The sequence below is a fragment of the Oratosquilla oratoria genome, chromosome 9 (assembly GCF_046742065.1).
Source record: "Oratosquilla oratoria isolate Oo_2021 chromosome 9, ASM4674206v1, whole genome shotgun sequence".
NCBI lineage: Eukaryota > Metazoa > Arthropoda > Malacostraca > Stomatopoda > Squillidae > Oratosquilla > Oratosquilla oratoria.
Window position 1 is genome coordinate 47,104,372 of NC_134785.1, and position 19,522 is coordinate 47,123,893.

The 19,522-nt window shown below is 40.0% G+C and overlaps 1 protein-coding gene across 6 annotated transcripts in view; it reads right to left on the reverse strand.

Annotated features, from left to right (window-relative positions):
* LOC143028370 (maspardin-like) overlaps nt 1–19,522 on the reverse strand; it is a 67,462-nt gene that overhangs the window by 23,682 nt on the left and 24,258 nt on the right. For 3 of the 6 annotated variants that reach the window (XR_012966725.1, XM_076190346.1, XM_076190345.1), the window contains exon 3: nt 14,265–14,399. The exons of 2 other annotated variants lie outside the window; for them this stretch is intronic. Coding sequence is in view for 3 of the 4 variants with exons in the window: in XM_076190346.1 (XP_076046461.1) it covers nt 14,265–14,399 (135 nt within the window). In the remaining variant the exon portion in view is untranslated. Of the gene's footprint in view, nt 1–14,264; nt 14,400–15,836; nt 16,018–19,522 lie in introns of all 6 variants that reach the window. One more of the 6 variants, XM_076190347.1, reaches the window with a different exon arrangement.

Genomic DNA, 19,522 nt, shown 5'->3' on the forward strand with positions numbered 1-19,522 from the left:
TCACTATTTTACAATGATAATTAATGATATGCTTTTCTGAATAAATATATTAAGTACTTATCCCCCTGTGGTGGTGATGGTGGTGGGAATAAGGTTGCCACACATATCCCATGTGTGTTGCAGAAGGTGACTAAATTAACTAGGGATATTCATTGTAGTGAATATTCACAATTACTGCATTTTGCTCCTACAAAAGGTCAAAGCATAATAGAGTCTGGGAGGAAGCCAACCAGAACCCTAATAGCTGGGTCATTAAACAAGTTTGGATGTAGTACAGATGAGATTTAAAGGGAAGAGATTGGTAAAATGACTGTGGGAAGAGAGATGGAAGTGTTAGCACCGAGTGAAAATAAATTGAAAGGGAAGGATGACATAAGAGTTTGGAAGTGCAGTGGGTAGGGTATCAGGAGTGATGAGGGGAGGTAGGAATGAATGCTAGTATGTGACAAGATAGGTAAATGCATGGTTTACAATTCTATGCTAGAATCTTAAACACCACTTGCCCATCTCATATCACACAAGTACCATCAACTGAATATAACAAAAAACACTCCAGCAGCTTACTGTCTATTTATATACCAAGTCTTGTTTCCTCTTATAAGGGAGGTAGTCAGCAGCTCAATGCTCAAACATACACAACCTACCACCAGTACCACACAATACATCCACACAAAAACACCTACACACTCAGATCACTAAACAAGCTCTCCAAGACAGACTACCAATCTCAGTAATCCATCTTGAGAAATCCCTCTCAAGAAAAATAAGAACTACATTAGCATGCTTGCATTCAGGACATCATCAAGCATTAAACATTATAAAGAGGGAGTTAATAAATATGTATAAAAAAAGAAACAAAAAGAAATTTATACAAAATGTTGGTTCAACAAAAGATGTAGTGAGGCTAAAGCCAGGAGAGATAAAGCTTGGAAAAAATGGAAAAAAGACAGGGTAACATCTAAATGGCAAAAATAAAAAAAAAATTAGAAACGAATATGTAAACATGCAGGAAAGAAAAAAAGAGAATATGAAAGGGATATCATAGACAAATGTAAGGATCAACCAAAACTCTTTTACAGATATATAAACAACAAACTAAAGGATAAGCATGATATAGTTAAATTGCGTGAAGGAGATAAAGAATACACAGACAACACAGAGATGGCAGAAGTTATGATCAGACATTTCAGGTCTGTTTTTACAATTGAGAGCTCACAACCCCGGGAGGACGAACAACTAGAAAGTTCACCCATGATGAAGGAAATAAAAATAACACAGAGGGAAATAAGAGACCAAATAAAAAGCCTAGATGTCAGAAAGTTGCACGGACCAGATGAAATTGCAAATTGGATATTGAAAGAGTGTATAGACGAACTGACAGATAAACTACACAAGATAATAGACTTCTCATTAAAAGAGGGAAAGGTACCGCAAGATTGGAAAGATGCAAACATATTACCAACACACAAAGGAGGAAACAGGGAAGATCCTACAAACTTTAGACTGGTGTCCCTCACAAGCACAGTAGCAAAAATATGCAAAAAGATTATCAGAAACAGATAGACCAAACACTTGGAAGAAAATAAAATAATAAACCCCAAACAATTTGGTTTTAGAAGTGGAAGATTGTGCACCACAAATCTAATCTGCTTTTACTGGAAACTAATTTAGATAATACAAAAAAGAGATGGATGGGCAGACTGCGCCTTCCTGGATTTGCAGAAAGCTTTTGACAAGGTATCACACAAAAAATTAATAAGTAGAATTAAAAAAATAGGAGGAATTCAAGGTCAACTATTGGAATGGGTGAGGGACTTCTTAACTGGGAGAAAAATGAGTGGTACTTAAAGACAAAAGTTCGAAATGGGAAGATGTAAAAAGTGGCGTCCCGCAAGGATTTGTTTTGGCTCCTTTAATTTTTGCCATAGACATAAATGATATGGATGAAGGAGTAAACTGTTACATAATTTTTTTTGGAAATGATGCCAAATTACTAAAGAGAGTGAAAACAGAAGAAGATTGCAGATCGCTACAAGATGACCTGGATAAAGTATGGGAATACATACATCATACATATACCAAGGCTTTTTCCCCCTTACAAGGGAGGTAGCCAAAAAGGAAAAGGCATAAAATCATTCCCACCCATTCCATCTCTGAACTTCAACATCAAGAAATGTTGCTTTATGGAATTTGGAAGAGGCAAAAATAGCTTCGGGAAAATATACAATTGGAAACAAAGAAAGTAAAGAAAGTAAACTCAGAGAGGGACCTAGGAGTAATCATCTCAAGTGACTTGACACCTGACAAACATGTAAATAAATTATTCGGAGAGACTTACAACTTATCAAGATCACTGAAAGTGGCCTTCGACTACATGGATGAAGAGATGGCAAAGAAAATAATTACAGTAAAACCCCGATTATCCGGAAGCGGATTATCCAAAAAACGGGATTATCTGAAATTGATTTGGATAATGCAATTAAAATAAAATAAAATTCTATACTAAAACGTTATAAAACATAAAAAACATGAAAATAAATAAAAGTAACTACATATGTACTATATTAACACATTTAAAATTGATAAGAACAGTTAAAATGAATACGTTTTAAGCGTACTACTTTGTTTAGCGTAGCGTGTGTTTGTTTGGTTTCATTGTTTACATCGTCAGTCGGCGGCAGTCGCGTCACAGAGTTCACACTGGGCAGTCGCATTCTACCTGTGCTTCGACCTCACTTCTTTCTACATCACCATCCCGAAAGAAACCGGGAAAAGGAAGAAAGTCGTCCTTACCATACAGCAGAAGCTGGAGATATTGGACAAGCTGAAGGCGGGTCAATTGGGAATGTCCATCGCCCACGAATATGGCATTGGGAATGTTATTGTTACGGACATCAAAAAAGTAGGGCCACAGTTAAGGCAGTTCACTCAGAAGCATCTCCCAGCTGTCTTCCACCACAAGAACAAAGATTCAGGACCAAGGACCGTGAAGCTGGGTAAATACCAAAACCTAGACGAGCCATTGTTCAAGTGGCAGCAACAGCACGTATCTTCCTGATTGCCAGTGCAGGGTGTAGATCTACAGTCTGCGGCGGAAACCCTGGCAAACGATTTTGGTAGTAATGACTTCAGAGCTTCTTCTGGGTGGCTCGTTAGGTTCAGAAAGCGTCATCCTTTAGCAAACAAGAGGGTCTGTGGAGAGAGTGCTAGTGCTGCTATCGATGTTGTGGAGCCTTTCATTAATGATTTTTGGAAATTAGTGAGTGACGAAGGACTGCTATCCCATCAACTCTACAATTCTGACGAGACCGGACTATTCTGGAAGGCACTGCCCAACAACACACAGGCAAGCACAGCTGTTAAGGATGCGCCAGGAAGGAAGCTGGACAAGGGCCGCATTTCTGTCTTGTTTGGTGCTAATGCTGACGGTACACACCGGGTTACACCAGTTGTGGTTGGGAAATCAAGGAGGCCCCATGTGCTGAAGGACTGCATGGACCACCTGCCTGTCCACTATTTTTCTTCAGCAAAGGCTTGGTTCACCTCTGGCATTTTCAAGGACGTGTTTCACAAGATCATTGTCCCTTCCATCACCAAGCACCAGATCACCGAACTGAAGACGACACCACACAACGTGAAGGCTTTAATCCTCCTCGACAATGCCCCTGCCCACCCTGCCAAGGAGGATTTAGTGTCACGAGACGGCAGGATCCGTTGCATGTTTTTGCCCGCCAACACCACCTCAATCATCCAGCCAATGGATCAGGGCGTCATACAAGCAGTAAAGATGCGCTACCGCCGGCACTTTATGCAGGAAATTCTGTGTGTGACGCTCAAGGGGGAAGAAGAAGGAGACACCAGAGCCCAGAGGACAATAGCAAACCTCAAGAGGTATAACCTGAAGACAGCAATCTACAACCTTGAGAAAGCGTGGAAACAGGTGCCCCCTTCTACATTGGCCAATGCCTGGAATCCCCTGCTACGAGGCCATGAGGATATGCGAGAAGTGTTTGAAGGATTCGACCGGGAGGTGCGAGAGGTGAAGGAGGCCCTGGGTGATTACGAGACAGTTACAGAGGAGGACGTCCAGGAGTGGCTCACTGTGGATGAGGGGGACCCAGGTTACGCTCTCCAATCAACCAAAGAAATAGCTGAGGAAGTGATGCACGGCCATGACAACGATGATGACGATGATGACGATGATCCTTCTGATCCTTCCGGTCCCACATCGAAGGAGTGCTTCAGTTTCTTGACCAGCGACCCAGGGACATTTCAAATAGCAATCAACTGTACCCGATGATGCGAGCAGCACTGAGTGACGTCATCGAGAAACAGCTGTCTTGCACCAAACAGACTTCTATCACCTCGTTTTTTCGGCCAAGAACACCTTCGTCCACCCAGTCTTCTCGCCCTTCATCAAGTGCCTCATCCTCCTTGTCTACCTTTGATTTGGACAGTGAAGATGGAGCAATGGACGACCCTTCCTTCTGACTCCACCACCAGGAGGTGGGGAGTGGAAGGGTTGTGGAGTGATGGTGACGGAGGCGGGGAGTGGCGGAGTTGTTTTATTGTGTTCGTCAGGATAGTGGAAGATATATGTATAGAATAATTCTTGTTCTCTGTTACGTATAAGGTATGTACGTCAACACGAAAAAAAAAAAAATTGTGTTCCATCCACAACTTGAGACTGATGGAGAGAGAGAGAGAGAGAGGGGGGGGGAGGAACAAACACAAACACAAACACAAACACAGACACACACACACACACACACACACTTTCAACGAACGGACGGCTTGACGAACGCTCTGAAGAAAAGTGCAGATTGTGGATACCAACGCAAAGAGAAGTGCCTTTTTGTATTTGCAGGGGGGGGGAAATTGCTCGTGAGGTAGTGGGAAAGTAAGGAAAGAGGAGAGGGGGAGGGATTGCTGGGGAAATGGAAGGAAATGAGGATGTGGAGGACTTGGCCCAGGCAGACGGGCGTAAGGTCAACATGAAACGACCCCCGGACCAGCTCAGTGATGACGAAATGGCAAATAAAAATGTAAAGATTAGAAGTATAGAGAGGAGCAATACAGTAGAAAGTGACGAGAATATGTTCCAGGGATTTAAAGAGGGTGGGGGGGACACAACCCCCCCCCCCGACTGATAAGACTAGAGGAGAGAGTTGATAAGGTGATCGAGGACTTGGAACGTAAGTTAGGTAATGTAGACTCCATTTTCCAAAGAATTGAAAGGTTGGAACAACTAGAGAAGGCTAACAGAAACTTAACTGAAGAAGTAGAGGACCTAAAAAGACAGTTAGGAAATGTAAAGGAGGAGAATGAGAAATTGAAGAAGAATAGTAATGAAAACAGTGAGAAAATAGCTACAGAAGCTAAAAATTGGAGAATAACTCAAGAAGGGAATAAGGTTTCATTCACTGACATAGTCAAACAGCAATTGAAAGAACATAATGAAGACTCAGTTATTAAAGTGATGAGACAGAAGGAGAATATAGTAAGAGAATTAGCTGACAAAAAGAAATGTATAATTATATTAGGAATGGAAGAGAAACATAACCCAGATAGAACCGCAAGAATCAAGGAGGAAAATGAAAGGGTAAGCAGTTTATTAAAATTAGTCCAGGAAGATGAACCAGAAATTATAAAGGAAATTGAGGAAAAATTCAGACTCGGAAAATATAGTACAGATAAGACCAGACCAATTAAGATTAAATTCAGGTCACAAACAACGGCAGAGAAAATTCTATCCAAGACAGGGAAACTAGCAACAAATGATCAATATAAAAAGGTATGGATAAAAAGAGAAATGAATAAGGAGGAAAGAGAGGCAGAAAAGCAGAAAAGAATTGAAGCTAAGGCAAAAAACGAGGAAAGAACGGAGTCAGAGAAAGAGAGATTCTATTGGAGAGTAGTGAACATGAAAATAAAGCAGTTCGACATACTAAAGAAAAACATAAGGGAAACAGAGAATACAATGGAAGTGGCAGAAAACTAAGAGTGTCTTACACAAATATAGATGGATTGATAACAGGATTGAATGAACTGAATGATTATTTGAAAGAAAAAGAACCGGACATAATGGGAATTGTAGAAACAAAATTAAAAGGCCCACTACCACCCAACAGTGTAGGACATGATACATACAATTATTGGATTAGAAACAGAGAGAAAAAACAAGGGGGTGGAGTTATGTTCCTGACTAAGAAGGATATAAACGTGAAAGGTGTCATATATGGAAAGAATACAGTAGAGATGATTATGATAGAAGTGGAAGACCGAGATAAGAAGAGCAGAAAATTTGTGATCAATTATGTGCCTCCGAAAACAGCCTCATGGGAGGAGAGTGAACATAAAAGTATGTTAGAGGACACAAAGATAGCATTAACTAAAATAATGGAAGACGGAGGAAGAATAGTTATGATGGGCGACTTTAATTGCAAAGAAATCTGCTGGGAAGAAATGACAGTAAAGAGTGGTGATGACTAATGGGGAAATGCTCTACTTGAGATGATTACTGACCATTCAATGACACAATGGATACAAGAGAACACTAGGTATAGAAATGAAGAAGAACCATCGAGGCTAGACTTAATAATTACATCTGAACCTAGAATAGTGGACAAGATTGAATATAAAACACCAATAGGTAAAAGTGACCACATATTGATTGAACTGGAACTTAATGAAGAGAAAAATATATGAAAAGAAATGAACAATATAGAAAAGGAAGAATGATGTATGAAAAAACATACTTTGATAAAATAAGAGAATTCTTCCAACAAGAAAACTGGGAAGAAATATACAAAGAAGAAACATCAGTGGAAGAGAAATGGAATATTTTGACAAAAATTTACAAAGAAGGAGTGGAAAAGTATGTCCCAAGACAAAAACAAGAAAAAGAATATGTAAAATGCTGGTACAACAAAAGTTGTAGGGAGTTAAAAGACAAAAGAGACAAAGCCTGGACCGGATGGAAAAAAGACAGAAGACCTGAAAAATGGAAAATATATACTGGTTATAGAAATGAATATGTACAAAAGTGCAGAGAGGAAAAAAGAAAATATGAAAAAGATGTTATAGAAAAGTGTAAAGATCAACCAAAACTATTCTACAGATTTGTAAACAATAAACTGAAAAACAAACAAGACTTGGAGAAATTAAGACAAGGAGGAGTTGAATACACTGAGGAAATGGAAATGGCAGAAATTATGAACAAACATTTTAAATCAGTGTTTACAAGGGAAAATATACAACCTGAAGAGATTGAGTGGAAGGAAAAAGTCCCCCCTATGGAAGAAATAGAAGTAACACAGAATGAAATATTGACACACTTGGGTAATTTTGATGTCAGAAAATCGCATGGGCCAGATGAAATAGCAAACTGGATTCTGAAAGAATGCAGGAATGAACTGGCAGACAAAATACATAGCATAATAAGCAGTTCCTTAAAAGAAGGAAAAGTTCCAGAAGATTGGAAAAAAGCAAATATAGTACCTATATATAAAGGAGGAAATAAAGAAGAACCTACCAACTATAGACCAGTCTCTCTAACAAGTACAATAGCAAAAATATGTGAAAGAATTATCAAAAGTAGATGGGTAAAATACTTGGAAAAAAACAACGTACTAAATCCAAGGCAATTTGGATTCAGACAAGGACGATCATGCGTCACCAATTTAATATGTTTCTATTCAAGGCTAATAGATATAATACAAGAAAGAGATGGATGGGCTGATTGTGCATTTCTAGACCTAAAAAAAGCTTTTGACAAAGTACCACATAAGAAGTTGCTTAAGAAATTAGAATATGAAGGAGGAATACAAGGTAAATTGCTAAATTGGATGGAAGACTTTTTGCAAGAAAGAAAAATGAGAGTAGTGATAAGAGATCAGCACTCAAAATGGAATGAAGTAATAAGCGGTGTCCCGCAGGGAACAGTTCTGGCCCCAATAATGTTTGCTATATATATTAATGATATGGATGAAGGAATTGAAAGCTATATGAGCTTCTTTGCAGATGATGCAAAATTACTGAAAAGAGTGAAAACTGAAGAAGATTGTGAATCACTACAGAGAGATCTAAATAAAGTACAAGAATGGAGTAGGAAGTGGGAGATGGAGTTCAATACAAAAAAGTGTAGTATAATGGAATTTGGAAAAAGCAAAAACAGAATAACAGGATCATATAATTTGGGAGAAGAAGGAATAAAAAGAGTAGAAAATGAGAGGGACCTGGGAGTCATTGTTATGAATAATATGTCACCTGAGAAACATATAAATAAGATTTTTGGAGAAACTTATAATTTAATAAGAACAATCAAAGTGGCATTTACATACCTGGATGAAGAAATGGTGAGGAAAATCCTAATCACCCTGATAAGACCAAGATTAGAATATGCAGCAACGATATGGTCACCAAGTACAAAAAAATGTATAAAAAAACTTGAAAGAATACAAAGAGCAATTACAAAACTGGCACCAACACTCTCAAAACTATCATATGAAGAGAGACTACAAAAACTTAAACTACAGACACTAGAGCAAAGAAGAGAGAGAGGAGATTTGATAGCTATTTACAGAATCATGAAAGGCATAGAAATTACTGATAGAGAGAATCTGATAAAATGGGATGACAGAAATACAAGAGGACACGGAAAGAAAATAAAAAAAGACAACTATAGAAGAGATTTGAAAAAGAACAGCTTTCCTCACAGAGCAATAGACAGTTGGAACAAGTTAGATGAGAAAGTGGTGTGTGCAAAAACAATACATGAATTTAAAAATAGTTTAGATAAAATGAGATATGAAGACGGGACCCCACGAGCATAGCTCCCCTTCCCGTAAAATACAACTAGGTAAATACACACACACACACACACACTTCAACGAATGGACGGCTTAGAAGACGTTCTGAAGAAAAGTGAAGTCTGTGGATCCCAACGCAAAGAGAAGTGCCTAGTGTTTTTGCAGGGTGGGGGGGAAATTGCTCGTGGAGTAGTGGGAACGTAGGGAAAGAGGAAAAGGGGAGGGATTACTGAGGGAAATGGAAGGAAATGAGGAGGGAGTAGACTTTGCCCAGCCAGACAAGCGGAAGGTAAACAAAAGACTTAGCGAGGATCAAATGTCTAATAAAAATGTAAAGATTAGAAGTATAGAGAGGAGCAATACAGAAGAAAGTGACGAGAATATGTTCCAGGGATTTAAAGAGGGTGGGGGGGACACAACCCCCCCCCCCCCCCCCCCCCCCCCCCCCCCCCGACTGATAAGACTAGAGGAGAGAGTTGATAAGGTGATCGAGGACTTGGAGCGTAAGTTAGGTAACGTAGACTCCATTTTTCAAAGAATTGAAAGGTTGGAACAACTAGAGAAGGCTAACAGAAACTTAACTGAAGAAATAGAGGACCTAAAAAGACAGTTAGGAAATGTAAAGGAGGAGAATGAGAAATTGAAGAAGAATAGTAATGAAAACAGAGAGAAACTAGCTACAGAAGCTAAAAATTGGAGAATAACTCAAGAAGGGAATAAGGTTTCATTCACTGACATAGTCAAACAGCAATTGAAAGAACACAATGAAGACTCAGTTATTAAAGTGATGAGACAGAAGGAGAATATAGTAAGAGAATTAGCTGACAAAAAGAAATGTATAATTATATTAGGAATGGAAGAGAAACATAACCCAGATAGAACTGCAAGAATCAAGGAGGAAAATGAAAGAGTAAGCAGTTTATTAAAATTAGTCCAGGAAGATGAACCAGAAATTATAAAGGAAATTGAGGAAAAATTCAGACTCGGAAAATATAGTACAGATAAGACCAGACCAATTAAGATTAAATTCAGGTCACAAACAACAGCAGAGAAAATTCTATCCAAGACAGGGAAACTAGCAACAAATGATCAATATAAAAAGGTATGGATAAAAAGAGAAATGAATAAGGAGGAAAGAGAGGCAGAAAAGCAGAAAAGAATTGAAGCTAAGGCAAAAAACGAGGAAAGAACGGAGTCAGAGAAAGAGAGATTCTATTGGAGAGTAGTGAACATGAAAATAAAGCAGTTCGACATACTAAAGAAAAACATAAGGGAAACAGAGAATACAATGGAAGTGGCAGAAAACTAAGAGTGTCTTACACAAATATAGATGGATTGATAACAGGATTGAATGAACTGAATGATTATTTGAAAGAAAAAGAACCGGACATAATGGGAATTGTAGAAACAAAATTAAAAGGCCCACTACCACCCAACAGTGTAGGACATGATACATACAATTATTGGATTAGAAACAGAGAGAAAAAACAAGGGGGTGGAGTTATGTTCCTGACTAAGAAGGATATAAACGTGAAAGGTGTCATATATGGAAAGAATACAGTAGAGATGATTATGATAGAAGTGGAAGACCGAGATAAGAAGAGCAGAAAATTTGTGATCAATTATGTGCCTCCGAAAACAGCCTCATGGGAGGAGAGTGAACATAAAAGTATGTTAGAGGACACAAAGATAGCATTAACTAAAATAATGGAAGACGGAGGAAGAATAGTTATGATGGGCGACTTTAATTGCAAAGAAATCTGCTGGGAAGAAATGACAGTAAAGAGTGGTGATGACTCATGGGGAAATGCTCTACTTGAGATGATTACTGACCATTCAATGACACAATGGATACAAGAGAACACTAGGTATAGAAATGAAGAAGAACCATCGAGGCTAGACTTAATAATTACATCTGAACCTAGAATAGTGGACAAGATTGAATATAAAACACCAATAGGTAAAAGTGACCACATATTGATTGAACTGGAACTTAATGAAGAAAAATATATGAAAAGAAATGAACAATATAGAAAAGGAAGAATGATGTATGAAAAAACAAACTTTGATAAAATAAGAGAATTCTTCCAACAAGAAAACTGGGAAGAAATATACAAAGAAGAAACAACAGTGGAAGAGAAATGGAATATTTTGACAAAAATTTACAAAGGAGTGGAAAAGTATGTCCCAAGACAAAAACAAGAAAAAGAATATGTAAAATGCTGGTACAACAAAAGTTGTAGGGAGTTAAAGGACAAAAGAGACAAAGCCTGGAACAGATGGAAAAAAGACAGAAGACCTGAAAAATGGAAAATATATACTGGTTATAGAAATGAATATGTACAAAAGTGCAGAGAGGAAAAAAGAAAATATGAAAAAGATGTTATAGAAAAGTGTAAAGATCAACCAAAACTATTCTACAGATTTGTAAACAATAAACTGAAAAACAAACAAGACTTAGAGAAATTAAGACAAGGAGGAGTTGAATACACTGAGGAAATGGAAATGGCAGAAATTATGAACAAACATTTTAAATCAGTGTTTACAAGGGAAAATATACAACCTGAAGAGATTGAGTGGAAGGAAAAAGTCCCCCCTATGGAAGAAATAGAAGTAACAAAGAATGAAATATTGACACACTTGGGTAATTTTGATGTCAGAAAATCGCATGGGCCAGATGAAATAGCAAACTGGATTCTGAAAGAATGCAGGAATGAACTGGCAGACAAAATACATAGCATAATAAGCAGTTCCTTAAAAGAAGGAAAAGTTCCAGAAGATTGGAAAAAAGCAAATATAGTACCTATATATAAAGGAGGAAATAAAGAAGAACCTACCAACTATAGACCAGTCTCTCTAACAAGTACAATAGCAAAAATATGTGAAAGAATTATCAAAAGTAGATGGGTAAAATACTTGGAAAAAAACAACGTACTAAATCCAAGGCAATTTGGATTCAGACAAGGACGATCATGCGTCACCAATTTAATATGTTTCTATTCAAGGCTAATAGATATAATACAAGAAAGAGATGGATGGGCTGATTGTGCATTTCTAGACCTAAAAAAAGCTTTTGACAAAGTACCACATAAGAAGTTGCTTAAGAAATTAGAATATGAAGGAGGAATACAAGGTAAATTGCTAAATTGGATGGAAGACTTTTTGCAAGAAAGAAAAATGAGAGTAGTGATAAGAGATCAGCACTCAAAATGGAATGAAGTAATAAGCGGTGTCCCGCAGGGAACAGTTCTGGCCCCAATAATGTTTGCTATATATATTAATGATATGGATGAAGGAATTGAAAGCTATATGAGCTTCTTTGCAGATGATGCAAAATTACTGAAAAGAGTGAAAACTGAAGAAGATTGTGAATCACTACAGAGAGATCTAAATAAAGTACAAGAATGGAGTAGGAAGTGGGAGATGGAGTTCAATACAAAAAAGTGTAGTATAATGGAATTTGGAAAAAGCAAAAACAGAATAACAGGATCATATAATTTGGGAGAAGAAGGAATAAAAAAAGTAGAAAATGAGAAGGACCTGGGAGTCATTGTTATGAATAATATGTCACCTGAGAAACATATAAATAAGATTTTTGGAGAAACTTATAATTTAATAAGAACAATCAAAGTGGCATTTACATACCTGGATGAAGAAATGGTGAGGAAAATCCTAATCACCCTGATAAGACCAAGATTGGAATATGCAGCAACGATATGGTCACCAAGTACAAAAAAATGTATAAAAAAACTTGAAAGAATACAAAGAGCAATTACAAAACTGGCACCAACACTCTCAAAACTATCATATGAAGAGAGACTACAAAAACTTAAACTACAGACACTAGAGCAAAGAAGAGAGAGAGGAGATTTGATAGCTATTTACAGAATCATGAAAGGCATAGAAATTACTGATAGAGAGAATCTGATAAAATGGGATGACAGAAATACAAGAGGACACGGAAAGAAAATAAAAAAAGACAGCTATAGAAGAGATTTGAAAAAGAACAGCTTTCCTCACAGAGCAATAGACAGTTGGAACAAGTTAGATGAGAAAGTGGTGTGTGCAAAAACAATACATGAATTTAAAAATAGTTTAGATAAAATGAGATATGAAGACGGGACCCCACGAGCATAGCTCCCCTTCCCGTAAAATACAACTAGGTAAATACACACACACAAAGTATGTCAACACGAAATATATTTCTGATAAATCTGGATTATCCGAAAAATCGGCTTATCCGAAAGAGGCTTCCCCCCTTTCGTTTCGGATAATCGGGGTTTTACTGTACTACATTGATAAGACTGAAACTAGAATATGCTATATCAATGTGGGCACCAAGCACAAAGAAAAACACAAAGAAATTAGAAAGAATTCAAAGAGCGGCAACAAAGATGGCACCCACACTATCAAATTTGACATATGAACAAAGATTGGAGAAATTACAGCTGTCAACATTGGGGCAGAGAAGGGAAAGAGGCGACTTGTTGACCATCTTCAGAATTATGAAAGGGATGGAAGCTCTTGATAGTGATGACCTATTGAAATGGGACAAGAGAGAAACAAGAGGACACAATAAGAAGCAAAAGAAGGATAGTTACAGAAGAGACCTGAAAAAGAACAGTTTTCTGCACAGAGTGATCAATGTCTGGAACAAAATAAACAGTGAACCAGTGAATGCCAGAACTATACACAAGTTCAAGAATAAACTGGATGTGGAGAGATACGAAAATGGGTCACAACAAGCATAGCTCCCGTCCCATAAAATACAACTAGGTAAGTATTAACACAGAATAGGTCTATCCATAGTATGAATCTGACCAAGATGCAACTCCCACAGACAACACAAAGCATCTTAATCTACAATACCCTACACTAACAATTCCTAAACAAACACACAGTATTTCTTCTTTGAATGACTTATGGGCCTACCCAATGGCCACAGCATGGGAGCCATGGGTCTCCTGTAAGAGACACCTGGGGCAAAGGACTGACTGACTCCTATTTTTTGCAATCTCCCTTCTTTGTTCAACAGACATTCCTCATGCAAAGAAGAAAGAGTGCAAAAGAGAGAAGTGAATGGAGAGATTGTGAATCGATGAAGGAATGACACAACCCGAAAATATATTCTGCAATCTCCATTCTTTACTCTACTTTACTCTTGTCTGTTCTGTAATTCTTTTGGAAGTAGATGAGGAGGGATGTTGCCATATAATGAAGTGATGTTAGTAAGCCAGTTCCAGCTGTCAGGCCCAAATGTGGAAGGGCTAAATAGTATTTCACACTAAGGATTCTGTATATGTAAAAATAGTCTGTCCCAGATTCAATCCAAGGTATCAATTACCAGTAGGGCTTTTATGGTTAATCTAGAAAAAGAAATCATATGAATGTATAAAAACTACTTCACATCAAAACATTTATGAATTCTAACTACAAATTTTTTGTTTTACTCACTGCTATAACTCTGTATCCTTTTGCAGTTAATGGAAGAATCTGCTTATAATAAATATCTGCTGTTCCACTGACAGGAGGAAGACATATCAGAGGGCACCGCACTGACCTTGGTCCAGCATCATACAGCTTCCACACCTATAAATACATTACTCTTTTCAAATACAAAAGCTATGACTCCCCTTATAAAGAGGGTGGCTGAGCCAAAACACACACCCATGCCAAAAGACCCCCTCCCATCTCAGTACCTTTGGGATGAGTCACCCTGGCTTCAACCACACTTTATATGCCAAACAATAGTAATAATTGTTGCCTCATGTAATAGTAATAATTGTTGCCTCAACTTGTTCTCATAACTGTAAACCCACAACTTTACAGTGGTTGGCAATGGTCATCAGGCCCTTAGGCCCTTCCTGGACAGAAACATTGCACTTGTGTCTGTATTGTACTAGTGTGGGGCAATTCCTGTCACCAGCTTATACTGTAGTAGAAAGTGGGAAGGAGTTATCAGTTGTCAGGTCTCCTTATTTGAAAACATGTGGTAAATACAAAGTTGAAAGAGATATCCTATGCCTGGTCCAGGGATCCAGTGCCAGCTCCTCAAGCTACACCTTTAGATGGAGATCAATGAATCCTTTGTCCCAGGTCACTCTTGTAGGAAATCCACAGCCCCAAGGTAACTGGTTACAGGATCTAGCTTGGCCCACATACTATTCAAGGAGGATATGTTCTTCAGCTGTCTGGACAGTGAAAGTGGGGCAATGCAAGATGAGGTGTTTAGTATCTTCTATGTGGTGATTGCATCTTGGACAACATGAATCTGTGGCCAAGCAAAATATGTGCTGGTATTTTTTAGTGCTGGGTGGTGGCCAGAATGCAGTCATGCCAATGTGTTTCTTGCCTGTCAAGGGAGTGATCATTATGAATCTGTGGCCAAGCAAAATATATGCTGGTATTTTTTAGTGCTGGGTGGCCAGAATGCAGTCATGCCAATGTGTTTCTTGCCTGTCAGGGGAGTGATTTCTTGATAAAGCTAATGTCTAGAAGATTAATCAATCAATAAATCTGTTGGCTCTGGTCTCTCTTGCAGAAGACCCACACCCTTCAGGTAACCAACAATGACCTGCAGGCAGGTTCACAAGCCACCCAGGGATGATACATTGTGTTGTTGTCTAGGAATTGTTAGTGTGGGGCATTGTAGTATGTTCTGTGTCCTCTGTGTGGTGGTTGCATCTGGGGGAGTTAGAATCTGTGGCCAGGCCTATTCTGTGTTAGTATTGTTTCAACACTGGATGGTATCCTAAATGCAAGTGTGCCAGTGTTGGTGGAGTACTGGGTTTGGTGGTTTGTTTTTGAAGGGCTTGTTCAGTGATCCGAGTGTGCATTTGGTGTGATACGGGTGGTAGGTTGTTATAGATATTTGAGTAGTATACAGCTGGTGTAGCTTTTCTGTCGCATTCTGTTGGTGGTGCTTGAGAGATGAGGTGTGATGGATGTGTGGTGTTAAGGGTTATGGCATAAAACTGTGTTCCTGTCATTTTCATGTGGTATTCTATCAATCAATTGATCAATCACTTTGTCACCCCTGGTCTTTCTTGCAGAAGACCTGCAGCCTTCAGGGAAGCCACAACAGCCTCCAAGTGGAACCATAAGTCACTCAAGGAAGGTGTTGTTGTCTGGAGATTACTAGTGTAGGGCACTGTAGCATGAGGTGTTCTGTCTTCTGTACGGTGGCTGCATCTGGGGCAGTTTCAATCTGCAAATAGGCCTATTCTGTGTCCATGCTGTTTTAATGCCTTAGTGTTTTAATATGGTGTTCTATAGGGAGGATTTTGGTTTCTGTATGCAGTGTCCAATTGGGGTGGTTTTGGTGCATCCTGATATTACTTTCAGTGTTTCCTTTTTTTCTTTATTTATTTATTTTTTTTTTTTTCTCCTTTAAGGTGGCTCTCATGTGTGTAGTTCGGGGTTGATTTTTTTTCATGTAACCTGTGGGAATGTATTTCTTGCTTGCCTTCTGGATAGTAGTTACCATTTCATTCACAGTTGGGTGCTGGTGGGGGGGTGGTCAACATTGTGTTTCAAGTCGTGTCCCCAGGCAATCTGTTTGCAGGAGATGGGGGGAGGTGAGAAAGCAGGGGCAACAAGTCAGGTTCACATATGATGCTCCAAGGTGATCTGCTTGCAAGAGATGAGGGGAGATGAGAAAGCAGGAGCAGTGAGCCAGGCCATATGATGCTCCAAGGCAATCTGAATCTTTGGCATCTGTTCAGCTCTCATATACACGAGCAGGTCATGATCCATTCTCCTAATTGGCGTGAGGTCAAGTGTGATGTGAGAGAAGTCGGAGACAAAACGTTTGACGCTGGTGACTCACGAAGAGAAAGGATATGCATTCCTCAATGAATCCATTATTCATATCACATGGTTGGCAGAGGTGCAAGTTAGTCATCTTTGGGGGCCTCACAGGGTCCATCTTAGGGTGGTGAGCTGCATGTGTTTCCTCAAGGAGGCTTTGTCCCACCCATGGGCCTCAAGGAAGCTCTGGGTCAAGTCACGTGGCTGGGGATGTGAGCGTGTCCCATAGAACCACTTGCAGGTCAGTAAGGTCGTGGGACGGCCAGAGAAGAGGTGAGGATGGGAGTGAGGTCTACTTCTAACACACACCCACAGAAGGCGAGGCTGGAAGTTAAGTCGTGTAGTCTCAACAAGAAATTATCAAGGGAGTTGTCCTCACAATTGGGCCAGAACTTGAAGGGGGGTGTAGAGCTAGCCATCAGACTGCAGGGGCAACAGCAGGTGGTGGTCTGCTTGCCACAGGGATGATGTCGAAGAAGTTGGTGCATCTCAGGAGGCTGCTCAGGGGATCTCATACCTGAAACATGTCCTGGAATCACATTATATAGTGGCACTGGAGCATGGTTACATCTCCCTTAAAAGACAGACACTTGAAAATGGTCGTAGTTAGTAGGTGGGACATTAAGCCACCCAGGGGATTGTAGACTTCATAGTTGAGGCTGCTCGTCATTTAACTTTATCGGAGTCAAGGTGCAGGACATTGTGATCTCCCCTAAGTATGTGGGTAAGTCAAGGTGGTGATGCTCACAGCTCTAGTTTGCTAAATGATTAAGTGGGGGTGGTGGTAAGCCACAAGTATACCTGGGATAGGCAAGAGTGTAGGCAAACTGGCAGTCAGCAGGCATGGCAGGCAGCAATGGCAGTTGAGCTGGTGGGCAGTAGTAGCAGACAATCTGGCAGACAAGTGGCAGTAGTCAACAGCAGCCAATCTGGCAGACAAGTGGTAGCAGTCAGTGGCAGCAAATCTGGCAGACAAGTGGCCACAGTCGATCTGGCAGACAAATGATGGCAGATACCTGTGGTAGGCGAGAATGTAGGCAGTCGAACTGGCAGGTGGCAGACAACCTGGCAGACCTGGTAGGTAAACTGGCAGTCACTGGCAGACAATCTGGCAGACTAATGGCAGCAGTTGATCTGGCAGCTGTGAGTGTAGGGAGTCAAATTGGCAGTCGGCAGATGGCCTGGTAGTCGGTAGACAACCTGGCAGACAGCAGACCTGGTAGGCAAACTGGAAGTCACTGTGGCAGGTGATCTGGCAGACCAATGGTGACAGTCAATCTGGCAGACATGTGGTAGCAGTTGATCTGCAAGCCGAGCAGCAGCAGATACCTGTGGTAGGTGAGTGTGTATGGAGTCAAACTGGCAGTTGGTAGATGACCTGGCAGTAAGAGACGGCAACAGCAGACAGTGGTGGCAGACAATCTGGCAGATCAAGTGGTAGCTGGCAGCAGTCAGTGGTGGCTGTCAAGCAGCAGAGCTGGGGATCAGGGGCCCCACATTGGGTGCCAAATGTTATGCTGGTAGTCTTGCCCCACATTGGGTGCCAAATGATATGCTGGTAGTCTTGCCCCACATTGGGTGCCAAATGTTATGCTGGTAGTCTTGCCCCACATTGGACAGCCAAATGTTAGGCTGGTAGTCTTGCCCCACATCAGGCAGCCAAATGTTAGGTTGGTTGAGGCAAACTCTGACGGAGAGTAGGTTTTATTTAACAATGAATGTTGGGTGCCAGTGGGGGGGAGGGGGTAACGAGACGGTGAGGGGGGTAACAAGACGGTGAGGGAGGTGACGACTGTGTTTTGTGTCCTCAAGTAATCTGCTTGAAGGGGATGGGGGGAGGAGGTAAGAAAGCAGGAGCAGCAAGCCAGGCTTACATATGATGCTCCAAGGCGATCTGCTTGCACGGGATGAGGGGAGATTAGGAAGGAGCAGCAAGCGAGGCTCACATATGATGCTCCAAGGCGATCTAAATCTTCGGCATCCATTCAGTTCTTATATATATATGTGAGCAGGTCATGACCCGTGCTCCTAATTGGTGTGAGGTCAAGTGTGATGTGTGGGGAAGTTGGAACCAAAACATTCTGATGTCTGTGACTCACGAAGACAGAGGGTAGGCATTCCTCAATGGATTCAGTGTTCACGCCTCACAGGGTCCGTCTTAGGCTGGTGAGCTGCACGTATTTCCTCAAGGAAACTTTGTCCACTTGTGGGCCTCAAGGAAGCTCTAGGTCAAGTCACATGGCTGGGGATGCGAGCATGTCCCATGCACCCACTTGCGGGTCAGTAAGGTTGTGGGATGGCCAGAGAAGAGGTGAGGATGGGAGTGAGGACTGGGAGTGAGGAGTACTCCTAACAGTGATCAAACCAGTTTACAGAATTCAGGAGTCACTCAGCTACAACTACAAAATAAATACAATCAAGACACCAACACCAGCATCCTCGTATACTCACTTGCGCCTCATAATGTCTATGTAGGCATCAACGTATGGTAGAGGTTAAGAAGGTACATAAAATGGAAGTAATAGAAAAACATTACTCACATATGAAACAGATTATTGGTCATTATTCAAACTGGAAAAGGTTAATAAGAGCTATTGCCATTTTGTACAATTATTTCAGTATTTAGAGGAGTTTAAATAAAGTTGAGTTAGATGTGATGTTATTAAATAAAGTCAGGATGCAAGTAATAATGTGATACCAAAAGGAGAAATTTCCCAGGGAAATAAGCAGTTTAGAACAAGGTAAGATGATAAGTCAAAGTAGTTTAAAGAAATTGAAGCTGGTTCTAGTTGAGGGATTATTAAGAGTGGGAGGTAGACTAGAACATTTAGATTTGGATTATGACCAGAAACATCCTATAATTTTACCTTACAGGGTCACATTACAGATTTACTTATATAAGA